This window comes from Jaculus jaculus, chromosome 1, assembly GCF_020740685.1.
Source record: "Jaculus jaculus isolate mJacJac1 chromosome 1, mJacJac1.mat.Y.cur, whole genome shotgun sequence".
Taxonomy (NCBI): domain Eukaryota; kingdom Metazoa; phylum Chordata; class Mammalia; order Rodentia; family Dipodidae; genus Jaculus; species Jaculus jaculus.
In genome coordinates this window covers 87353803-87366131 of record NC_059102.1, presented here as the reverse complement: position 1 = coordinate 87366131, position 12329 = coordinate 87353803, and the positions used below count along the sequence as shown (strand labels likewise).

General features: G+C 41.6%; 1 protein-coding gene across 1 annotated transcript in view; it reads left to right on the top strand.

The window, feature by feature from the left end:
* The window catches only part of Plin2 (perilipin 2), a 29774-nt gene extending 20655 nt beyond the window's left edge, over nt 1–9119 (top strand). Inside the window, exon 9 of the mRNA XM_045141640.1 lies at nt 8883–9119. Coding sequence (XP_044997575.1) covers nt 8883–8978 — 96 coding nt within the window. The 3' untranslated portion in view covers nt 8979–9119. The remainder of the gene's footprint in view (nt 1–8882) is intronic.
* The last annotated feature ends 3210 nt before the right edge of the window (nt 9120–12329 follow it).

Here is a 12329-nt window from a genome sequence, read left to right as displayed (position 1 = left end):
AAAAAACCTAATGTGAGACTGGGAGCAGTGGTGTGACTACTCAAAGATGAGGTGGGAGGGTCATTGGCGTCCAGGAATTGGACAGCAGCCTGGGCAGCATCCTGAGACTCCAAGATGAGAAGGAAGAAACGACGAACTGCTGATGTGCACAGCCAGGTCCCACAATGCTGGCTGCTTATTCTGAATGCACACTTGTGTAGTTCTCCATTACAGAGTTTCAGTGCTAACTGAATTGTTTATGAGAAGGAGACCAGTCTCTGTTAAGTTTTTTTTTTCTGAGCAATAGAAGACAAAATACAACACAGAGCACTCTTAGAAAAATTCCACCAGCCTCTGCTTTTTTCTTTTCTTTTTCCTCGAGGTAGAGTCTCACTCTAGTTCAGGCTGACCTGGAATTTACTATGTAGTCTCAGGCAGGGGTCCTTGAACTCACAGTGATCCCCTACCTCTACCTCCCGAGTGCTTGGGATTGAAAGCATGCACCACCATGCCCAGCTACCCTTGCTTTTTGTCATGAGCTATACACATTACTTGTGATTTTTGTCTGCTTGTGTTCTTGCCCCAAATTTGTACAAACATGCTTTTCATTCACTGGTCATCATGTTGTAAGATGTATGGTGTTCATAAATCTTTCTACTTCCTTGTTGCATAAGCTGACAGAAAATTTCATTTAATAAAATTTTTATTCTGAAGAGGCCAGTTCTTTTGAGGGAAAAACCTGACAAAGCCTAACAATATCTAACCATGGCAGGATAGCAAATATGTAGCTGTATGAGGTCTGGCATAGATATTTACATCTACATTTATATGTAAATATATGTTTATATAAATATACATGTATTTTCTTATAAGTAATATGCACTCTAGTTAGTTAGAGATGTTGATATGCACATTCCTGCGTTCCACCCCCTGGATAGGTCTGGAAGTAGAACCAGTGTCTGCATTGTTAAAGCACATTCCTAGGTGCTTCAAATAAAGATGACTTGTTGAATGCAAATAGAATTTTTTTTTTTTTTTTTTGAGGTAGGGTCTCACTGGCCCAGGCTGACCTGGCATTTACTGTGTAGTCTCAGGGTGACCTTGGACTCACAGCAATCCTCCTACCTCTGCTTCCCAAGTGCTGGGTCCTTAGGTTTTGCAGGCAAGCCCTTAACTGCTAAGTCATCTCTCCAGCCCCAGATAAACAAATTATTAATGAAAAATTTAAAAACACCTCAAACCAAAAAAAAAAAAAAAAAAAAAAAAGCAAAGTAAAAAAAGATCATGGCATGGTGGTACACACTGTTAGTCCCAGCACTGGGAAGGTTGGAGTAAGAGTATAGCTGTGAGTTCAAGGCCAGCCTGGGCTAGAGTGAGACCCTTCCTTGAAAACAAACAACAATAATAACAAAACAAAACCCACCTCAAATGAGTCAGATACACAAAAATTGACATTGACTAGTTGTACAATAGATAATAAGAACTATTAATTCTTTGTGATCTTTGTTAACAAACCCTAGCCTAAGACTGCTAACCACTGACTGAGCCTTAATAGGAAGAGCAAAACATTGTTTTGGTGTACCGAGCACGCTGCCCTTGCGCAGGGGACGTGCGTCAGCCACTAAGCGGTTCCAAATCATTCAGTAAAAGTAAAGGAAGGAGCAGAACTAAGATGCTGCTGGTCCTTGGCTTGCCAGCACATGCTCAAGCTGCATAAGTGACCTTTATGGATGGCGAGGTTGCTGTTAAAACCAAACCTTAACCAAGTCAATGTTCACGTGTTAGGTGTTGTCCTTGACTCTTACTTCTTACGTGATCTTTGTTTAGCCTTATCCATCCAAGTAACTTTTATATAAACAAATTAAAATTTTATGATTTTTTTCACTTCATTAGTTATACTTTATTTCAAACCAAATCAGTTTTCAGGACCTTGTGTCATTTTTCAGGACTGTGCACACACTTTACCGGCAAGTGAAATCCCCACAGATGATGTTTTCATTCCTGTAGTTGCCTCACATATCCAGGCCCTGGGCCCATCTCTAGTAGGCCTTCATGAGACTTTACTAAGAAACAGTACATGCTCAACGTTTACTGCCATCTTCTGGCAATGGGTTGTAATAGGTGACTCTAGGATGCCTATGAGCCGAAAGGTGCCCCCTAGAGGTTGCATGGTGAACAGCAGGATCATTTTCCTGAAAAGAACCGTGTTGCAGGCTTCCTGTCCTTGCAGCAGTCTGGGCCAGCCACCTCAGTGTTATCCAGCCTCCATCCACATAGGCATTCTCAACAAGTCACGCTTTTACATTTCTGCCCTGGTAGTCTGTAACTGTCCGTGTTCACGTCAATGAACAGATTTATTATATAATTTTGTGAAGTGATTCTTTTGGGCCATACTTCTATAAACTCTGTGAAGATGGTCAAAGAACATCACCAAGTTGTAAAACTCACTGTGCACACCTGACAGTCTAGGGCTACCTCTTCGCTTCCCTACCTCCCTTGTTGCTTTCACAGTGTACAGCTTCACAGTGGGGCTTTCAGCACTGCAAATGAACTCCAGATGTGTGTGCCCCTTGTGCACATGTATCACATTTCACACTTACATCACTGTGTGTCGGGCTTACATGGGACCTGGAGATTAGAATATGAGTTCTTAGGCTTCACAGGCAGGTACCTTAACTGCTAAGCCATCTCTCCAGACCAGGAACTTTTTTTGTGTGTGTGATATTTATAGGGGGTAGAATTTGGAAGCTCCAACGTGCTGCAAAGAAATCTATGTTAGTCCAACAGTTTCCTGGTCTATGATGACAACTAGCTACTAAACAGCTCCCACTTTTAATCCTCACTTGTGGTTCACTCATCAATTGGCTACTTTCTTCATTGGAGAAATGAAGAAAATTAGGTTAAAAAGGACTCCGCGGTGGAGTAGTGACTTTGCCCAATGTCTCAGTAATGCCAAAAGGCATATATTTTTCCATTCCAGCATCCTAGCCCTCTGATAGGAGCAAAATTGCAGCTGGCTTTTGTGGATGTCAGGTTGGATAAAATTTTGCCAAAGGAACATTCATGAGGAGCTAGAATACAATTCTTTTGTCTTAGAAATAAAATAGGGAAAGGTGTACTTCATACCATATGCTCCTCTTAGCTCCAGAGTTCTTAGGGAAAAGTATGATGAGGAGCACAAAAGGCAGAAAAAGGGCCTGATGTTCAAAGGAAGAATCTTTTCCTTTTCTTCACATTTTGTGATGATAAACTGTGCCAAGGAGCAAATTTACCATTCCGAGATATGGTTTTGCTAACATGCCTGCATCATCACGCCTGGCTTTTTTTTTTTTCTTCCAAACAAGGTTTCACATAGGCCAAATGGGCCTTGAACCTACTATGTAGTTGAGGTTGCTCTTGAACTCCTGATCTCTCTGCTTCTATTTCCCAAGTGCTGGGATTACAGATTTGAATCACCACACCTGGCTCATTTAAGCCATTTTTTAAGTGTCTAATTCAGTGGCATTAAATATATTCAAAATGTAGCCCACATATTTATTTGCAGAATACCTTCCAAGCAAAGAGTCTCTACCCATCTATGTTACAGAGGTAAAACAGTAACTCTCTAACTCCTGTCTTCACTTCTGCCTGATAGCCTGTCTTTTATGTCTCTCTCTCTCTCTCTCTCTTTTTGTTTTTTTGAGGGAAGGTCTAAGTCTAGCTCAGGCTGACCTGGAATTCACTCTGTAGTCTCTGGGCGGCCACAAACTCATGATGATCCTCTTACCTCTGCCTCCCTAGTGCTGGGATTAAAGGTGTGCATTACCACACCAGGCACCTCTTTTGTTTTTTTGTTTATTTGTTGTTGTTTTTTCGAGGTGGGGTCTTACTCTAGCCTAGGCTGACCTGCTAACTCTGTAGTCCCAGACTGGTCTTGAAGTCATGGTAATTCTCCTACCTCTGCCCCCAGAGTGCTAGGATTAAAGGCATACACCACCATGGCTGGCCCTCCTTTCTTTTCTTTTTCTTTAGACTAATTTATTTTTATTGGCAACTTCCATAATTGTAGACAATAACCCATGGTAATTCCCTTGTCTCACTTTCCCCTTTGAACCACCATTCTCCATCATATCTCCTCCCCCTCTCAATCAGGATCTATTTTATTTTGATGGCATCATCTTTTCCTCCTATTACGATGGTCTTGTGTAGGTAGTGTCAGGCACTGTGAGGCCATTTTTTTTTAAGCTGTGCATATAGACATTTATTAAGTTTCTGGTTTATCACTATTTTCTCAAGCTATTGCTTGATTTTAGTGGTTTCTTTTTTTAAATTTTTATTAACATTTTCCATGATTATAAAATATATTCCATGGTAATTCCCTCCCTCCCCACCCCCACACTTTCCCATTTGAAATTCTATTCTCCATCGTATTACCTCCCCATTACAATCATTGTAATTACATATATACAATATCAACCTATTAAGTATCCTCCTCCCTTCCTTTCTCTACCCTTTATGTCTCCTTTTTAACTTACTGGCCTCTGCTACTAAGTATTTTCATTCTCACGCAGAAGCCCAATCATCTGTAGCTAGGATCCACATATAAGAGAGAACATGTGGCGCTTGGCTTTCTGGGCCTGGGTTACCTGTGAGGCCATTTTGTGTCTGGAAGATAACATTGTCAGGAGTTCTAACTTTCCTTTGGCCCTTACATTCTTTCCTCCATCTCTTTGGCAACGGACCCTGAGCCTTGAAAGATGTCATAGAGATATTTCAGTGCTGAGTACTCCTCTGTCACTTCTCAGCACCATGGTGCCTTCTGAGTCATCCCAAGGTCACTGCCATCTGATAAGAGAAGATTCTCTAACCAAAAGTGAGAGTATCATTAACATATGGGATGAACATTAAGAGAAGTCCTTGCTGGGCAGTTTGGTGAGCATAGTATATACATTCAGCCAGACACCAGCAGACATTACACCCCTAGGGCTCATGACTAACCTTGTAGGTTTTCAGTATCAGGGATGTATTCCCTCCCATAGAGCAGGCCTCCAGTCCAATTAGAGGGCAGTTGTTTTCCCCCATAATAGACATGCCACTATTACACCCATTGGCTCCTTTGGCCCGGTTAGCCAAACTTAAGGCTTGCAATGTTCACTGTTGAGTATCTTCAGTGGTGATTTCTCTCTCTCTCTTGAACTGCATGTAGCATGGCTTTTTCCAGCTTTCTGTCAGCTGGTCTACATGGAGGAGGTTATCAGCTCAGTTCCAGCAGGATTTCTCAGTGGTCTTGCAGCCCAAGTATGCAGAGTCTTCAGAAATAGGGTCTTACCATCTATTCCTGGTGGGAAACCAAGGGCCTCAGCAATGGCTTGTAATGTTATGGAGGTATCAGTGACCTCCCTGGCCAACAGCTCACTAGAAGGTATCCCATCCCTAGCACTGAACATTTTCTAGTAATAATCTATGGCTTCTGAGTGTTCCATTGTCTAAAAAAGTAGGTTTCCATATGACTTTTTTATATTCTCTTAGATTTTATTTAGCCCTCCCTCCACCTTTTCTTTACTCAGTCTCTTCCTTTGACCTCACTTAGGTCTTTCTACCCCCATTAATTAGGCTTATTCCAAGGTACTTTATTTATTTGTTTTTTGATGCAATTGTGAATGGGAGTGATTCTCTGATTTCATCCTCTATGTGTTTGTTGTTAACATATAGGAAGGCTACTGATTTCTGTGTGTTTATTTTGTTTCCTGCTACATGGCTATAGGTGTTTATCAGCTCTAACAGTTTGCTGGTAGAGTCTTTAGGGTCTTTTATGTATAGAATCATACCATCTGTAAAGAATGATAACTTGATCTCTTCCTTTCCAATTTGTATCCTTTTTATGTGTGTCTCTTGCCTTATTGCTATGGCTAAGACTTCCAGTACTATATTAAATAAAGGATAGTGAACACGATTATCTGGTTCCTATGCCACCATCTTAACTGGAAGCCCTCTTTTTCTTTTTTGAAATGTTTTTATTTATCTGTTTATTTAGAGAGAGAAAGTGGGTGCTCCAGGACCTCCAGACACTGCAAGTGAACTCTAGACTCATGTACCACCTTGCATATCTGGCATTATGTGGGTATTGGGTAACTGAACTTGGGTCCTTAGGCTTTGTAGGAAAGTACCTTAATCACTGAGCAATCTCTCTAGCTCCCCTTCTTTCTCTTTTACTTTTCTTTTTTTAAGAGAGAGCAAGAGTAAGAGAGAATTCCTTAGCCACTGCAATTCATCTCCAGATGCTTGTGCCACCTAGTGCACATATGCAACTTTGCAAGTCACTTTTGTGTGTCTGGCTTACATGGGTTATGAAGAAAGATTGAACATAGGTCCTTAGGATTCATAGGCAAGTGCCTTAACTGCTAAGCTATCTCTCCAGCTACCTTCTTTTGTTTTTGAGGCAAAGTTTCACGCTAGCCCAGGCTGATCTAAAACTCATAGGAATCCTCCTACATCAGTCTTCCAAGTGCTTGGATTAACTGTGTAACACCACTGCGCCCAACATTTTTAAAAATATATTTTTATGTATGTATTTGCAAGGTGGGGGGGGGGAGAGAAAGAGAGCAAATGGGTGTGCCAAGGCCTCCATCCATTGCAAACAAACTCCAGATGCATGAGCCACTATGCATCTGGCTTCACATGAGTATTAGGGAATCAAACCTGGGTTGTTATGCTTTGTAGGCAAGCATCTTAACCACTGAGCCATCACTCCAGCCCTCAGCATTTTTTTTTTAGATAGTCTGCTGTATTTCAGTTTGGCCTCCAACTTGTTCAGTAGTTGAGGATGACCTTGAGCTTGAACTTCTGAGACTCCTGCTTCTACCTTCTGAGTGCTAGATTAATTATGTACACCATCACGCCAGGTTTTCTGTGGTACAGAGGATTGAACTCAGGACTTCAGGAATGCTAGGTAATCACTTTTCTAACTGAGCTATCTCCTCAGTCCATTTGCGTTTCTTTTCATGAGAGAGAGAGAGAGGGAGAGAGAGAGAGATTGATTTTGTTGTTGTTGGTTGATTTGCTTGTTAAGCAGATGGCCATTTTTTTCTCTTTACTGTCAAGATTCCAACCTTTAGTAATATATATTACTGTTCCTCCTCTTCTCCTCCTCTTTCTTTTCCTTTCCTTTATTGGGGGGGGTGGAGGAAGGGAATTGCTGAGTGTGGAACCCAGAATCTCCTGATTGCTAAGCACACACTCCACCCATGAGTTACACTCCTAGTACCTTGCAATGACTATTTCAAGTTTTTGTTTGTCTGAGACAGGGTCTCTCTTTGTAGCCCAGTTTGACCGCAAACTCACTATCATCTGACCTCTGCCTCCTGAGTGCTATATCTTAGTATTATAAGACAATTTTGGGGGTCTATGGTGATGGTTCAGCAGTTAAAAGGTGCTTGCTTGCAAAATCTGTCTGCCTGGGTTCAATTCCCAAGTACCCACACAAAGTGGCACATACATCTAGAGTTCATATTCGGTGGTAAGAATCCTCGTATGCCCATATTCTTTCTCTCTCTGTCTTTCTTTCTCCTTGTAAATAAATAATTTGGGGGGGGGGCATTGAGATAGGGTCTTGCTCTACCCCAGGCTGACCTGGAATTCACTATGTACTCTCAGGGTGGCTTCAAATGCACAGTGATCCTCCTACCTCTGCTTCCTGAGTGCTGGGATTAAAGACATGAACTGCCATGCCCAGCTAATAAATAAAACTTTTAAAATATTTTTAGGGGATAGAGAGATAGCTTAGTGGTTAAGGCACTTGCCTGTGAAGCCTAAGGACCCAGGTTCAATTACCTAATACCCACATAAACCAGATGCACAAAGTGGCACATACATCTGGAGTTTGTTTACAGTGGCTAGAGGCCCTGTAGTGCCCTCTCTCTCCCTCTCTCTCTCTCTCTCTCTCTCTCTCTGCCGCTTTCTCTTTTTCCGACAAATAAATAAATAAATAAAGCTGGACGTGATGGAACATGCTTTAGTCTCAGCAGAGGTATGACCTAGGAGGTTTGCTGTGAGTTTGAGGCCACACTGAGACTACATAGTGAATTCCAGGCCAGGCTGAGCTATAGCGAGACCTTACCTTGAAAAGCCAAAATAAATAAAAAGATCATTTACTATCTTGATTCCTAGACAGGTTCCAAAAGAGCTTATATTTATTTGGAAGTGAGACTTACAAAAAGTTCATAATCATTTAAAGAGAAAAATAATAATCAGAAGTGCTTTATATCTTGCATTATAATTTAAAAATATTTTTATGTGTATTTATTTATTTGAGATAGAGAGAGAAAAAGAGGGAGAGAGATAGAGTGAATGGGCCTCTAACACCAGGGTTGCTAACAAACTCCAGTCGCATGTGCCACCATGTGCATCTGGTTTACATGGGTACTAGGGAATCGAACCTGGGTCCTTAGGCTTCACAGGCAAGGACCTTAACTGCTAAGCCGTCTCTCCAGCTCTATATCTTACATTATAATTGCCTTTAATATTAGAGATTATATCACTAGTTTCATCTTAAAGAAAAGTTTCAAGCTATAAAAGTTTCAAGGCAAGAGGATTACAGCAAGTTCAAAGAAAAAAAAGGGTCCATACATCAAGAGGCAGAGGTAGGAGGATCGCCATGAGTTTAAGGCCACCCTGAGACTACATAGTGAACTCCAGGTCAGCCAGAGCTAGAGTGAGACCTTACCTTGAAAAACCAAAAAAAAAAAAAAAAAAAAGAAAAGAAAAGAAAAACAGAAAAAAGAAAGAAAAAGTTTTTTATAATGGGGTGGATTGCAGGAATAAGAATGCAAACATCAAAACCAAATCACTCATGTGCAGGACTTCACTTCCGAAGGCAGAGAAGCAATCCAGTGCTTGCTTTCACAGCCAGGATTCTTCTTTTACAGATGGTTGATCTCACTGCCATAGACCTGATGTCCAAGACGGATGAAGTTCCTGATATTATAGCTTCAGACGAGGAAGATGGAGGAAACCATGCATAAGCTAACGGCCCTGTCCTTTCAGGAAGAAATGTTGAATAAGGGACACAAAGAAACCCTTGTGGTTGAAAATGTAACTCTCTCATATAGGTTTTGTATGTGCTCATGTGTTTATTCCTATAACTTTTGTATTGATCTACTTTTGGACTGCTCAATTTTTTTACCTTTTATTTTCTTTTTGACAATTTTTTTTTTTTTTTGAGGTAGAGTCTTGCTATAGTTCAGGCTGACCTGGAATTCACTATATAGTCTCAGGGTGGCCATGAACTCACAGCGATCCACCTACCTCTGCCTCCCAAGTGCTGGGATTAAAGGCATGCTCCCCCATGCCTGGGTTGCCCTCCTACCCTTTTTAATTTTTTTTTAAAAATTTTCATTTATTTATGAGAGAGAGAGAATGGGCATGCCAGGACCTCTAGCTGCTGTAAACAAACTCCACATGCATGTACCACCTTGTGCATTTGACTTACATGGGTTCTGGGGAATCGAACCTGGGTCCTTTGGCTTTGCAGGCAATCACCTTAACCACTGAGCCATCTCTCTAGCCCTCCTACTCTTGATAAACCCCTTCTTCCCAAATAGTCCCCTTCCTACTCGTGTGTGTGTGTGTGTGTGTGTGTGTGTGTGTGTGTGAGAGAGAGAGAGAGAGAGAGAGAGAGAGAGAGAGAGAGAGAGAGAGGGAGGGAGAGAGAGATGCACTGAAGTTAATTAGGGTTGCTTGCATGAGGATGGGCAGGCATTATTTGCTGGGGTACAGGCAATTTACCATGGCTTTACCACTGAAGAATGACTCCCCTTCCCCATTGGCTACTTCATCTTAATTGCAAATCAAATTGGAAACAGGTTGATGTGAACTTTTATAAGAGATCTTATTCTATATCGTATGCCATTTTACATAATGCTTCAGAGTTTAATTGGTGAAATGCCTGTGATAAAATAGGGCTGTATAATCTTGGACCAGAGTGGGATTTTGTTTTGTTTTTGCTTAATAAACTAGGTATTTGCTGGTGTGTGTGTGTGTGTGCGTGCATGCGTGTGTGTGTGTGTGTGTGTGTGTGTGTGTGTGTGTGTGACTAGGCATTCCTGCTTCTTTTGGTGACAGCACACTTATGCCTGTGGAGGTCTTAGTGAGTCTTCTCGTCAAGATTGTATGCTTTACTTTAGTTTGGTGGTGGCCATGTGAGTGAACAAAAAGTGGTCCACCAGGAGAAACACAGCATGATGGGAAAAGGCTCAGACCCTAGATTCTAATTTCTGCCACTGTCCTAGTTACCTTCTCATTGCTAAGACAATATACCTGACAAAAATCAGCTTAAAGGCAAGGGCTAGATACCCTAGCACCTACATAAAGCCAGATGCACAAGGCACCACAGGCATTTTGAGTTTGCTTGCAGTGGCTAGTAACCTTGGCACACCCATCCTTTCTATCTGCCTCTTTCTCTGTTTCATAAATAAATAAAAATATATTTAAAATATTTTTGTTTATTTGAGACAGAGAGAGAGAATGGGCACATCAGGGCCTCCAGCCACTGCAAATGAGCTCCAGACTCATGCGCCACCTTGTGTATCTGGCTTATGTGGATCATGGGGAATTGAACCTAAATCCTTTGGCTTTGCAGGCAAGTGCCTAAACCACTAAGCCATCTCCCTAGCCCAATAAAAAATATTTTTAAGGGCTGGAGAGATGACTTAGTGGTTAAGGAACTTGCCCTCAAAAGCTATCAACCCGAGCTTGATTCCCCAGTACCCACATAAAGCCAGATGAACAAAGTGGCCCATGTATCTCACCTCATTTGCAGTGGCTGGAGGCCGTAGCATGCCTATTCTCTATTCTATTTCTTTCTGCTTGCAAATGAATAAATATTGTCACACCTGGCAATAAAAATATTTTAAAAATATTTTTTTAAAAATCCGTTTAAAGGCTGGACAGATGACTTAGAGGTTAAGGCACTTGCCTGGGAAGCCTAAGGACTCAGGTTTAAATCTCCAGGTCCCACATAAGCCAGATGCACTAGGTAGTACATGATTCTAGAATTTGCTTGCAGTTGGCTAGAGGCCCTGGCATGCCCATTCTCTCTCTCTTTCTCTCTCCCTGTCTCTCTATCTGAAATAAAAATAAATTACAAATTCTTTTAAAAAAAATCAGCTTAAGCCAGGCATGGTGGTGCATGCCTTTAAGTCCAGCACTTGGGAGGCAGAAGTAGGAGGATCTCCATGAGTTGGATGCCACCATGAGACTGCATAGTGAATTCCAGGTAATCCTGGGCTAGAGCGAAACCCACCTCAAAAAAAAACCCCATAAATAAATAAACAAACAAACAAATCTGGGCGTGGTGGTACACACCTTTAATCCTACCACTCAGAGGCTAAGGTAGGAGGATTGCCATGAGTTTGAGGCCACCCTGAGACTATGTAGTGAATTCCAGGCCAGCCTGGGCTAGAGTGAGTCCCTACCTTGAAAAACAAAAAACAAAACAAAAAAAGGGCTGGAGAGATTGATTAGTGATTAAGGTGCTTGCCTGTGAAGCCAAAGGCCCCATGTTCAATTTCTCTCCAGATCCCATGTAAGCCAGATGCACAAAGATGACACAAGCATCTGGAGTTCCATTGCAATGGCTGAGGCCCTGGCACTCCAATTCCCTATCTTTCTCTCTCTCTAAAAATGAAGAAGGAGAAGAAGAAGAAGAAAGAAGAATGAATATGGAGAACAAATAAGAAGATACTCAGTGTTGATCTCTGGTCTGCACAGGCACATGCACCTGCACAAACATGTGCGCCCACACACACAGGAAAACGGACACACTCCACACATCACATGCATACAAAAAAGTTTTTGTTTCTTGTTCTTAGATAGTGATTATAATGATACTGGATAAGGTAGTATGGAGACAAAAGGATTAGCCATTTTGGTTGTCTAAGGACTGTTAGAATAAGATTTATAGAGGGACTGAGCTAGAAAGTTAGGAGTTTAAAATTATGGAGGTGTTATAGTAACTGATAATGGCAAGGTCAAAAGCACCCATGTAAAGCCAGATGTACAAAGTGGTACATGCACTTGGAGGTCATTTGCAAGCAGACTGCCATGCCCATTCTCTCCCCCTGCTCACAAATAAATAAACAAAAATATTAAAATAAGATTGGCATGGTGACACATGCATTTAATCCCAGCACTTGGGATGCTGAGATAGAAGGACTGCACTGAGGGCCACCCTGAGACTACAGAGTTAGCCTGGGTTAGAGTGAGACCCTACCTCGAAAACCCCTACCCCCAAATTAAAAAAAAATCTCTTCCTTCATTGTCTGTGAAATTGTTAATTTTTTGTTTTTCAGACCAGGAGCCTCTGACTCAGTAGA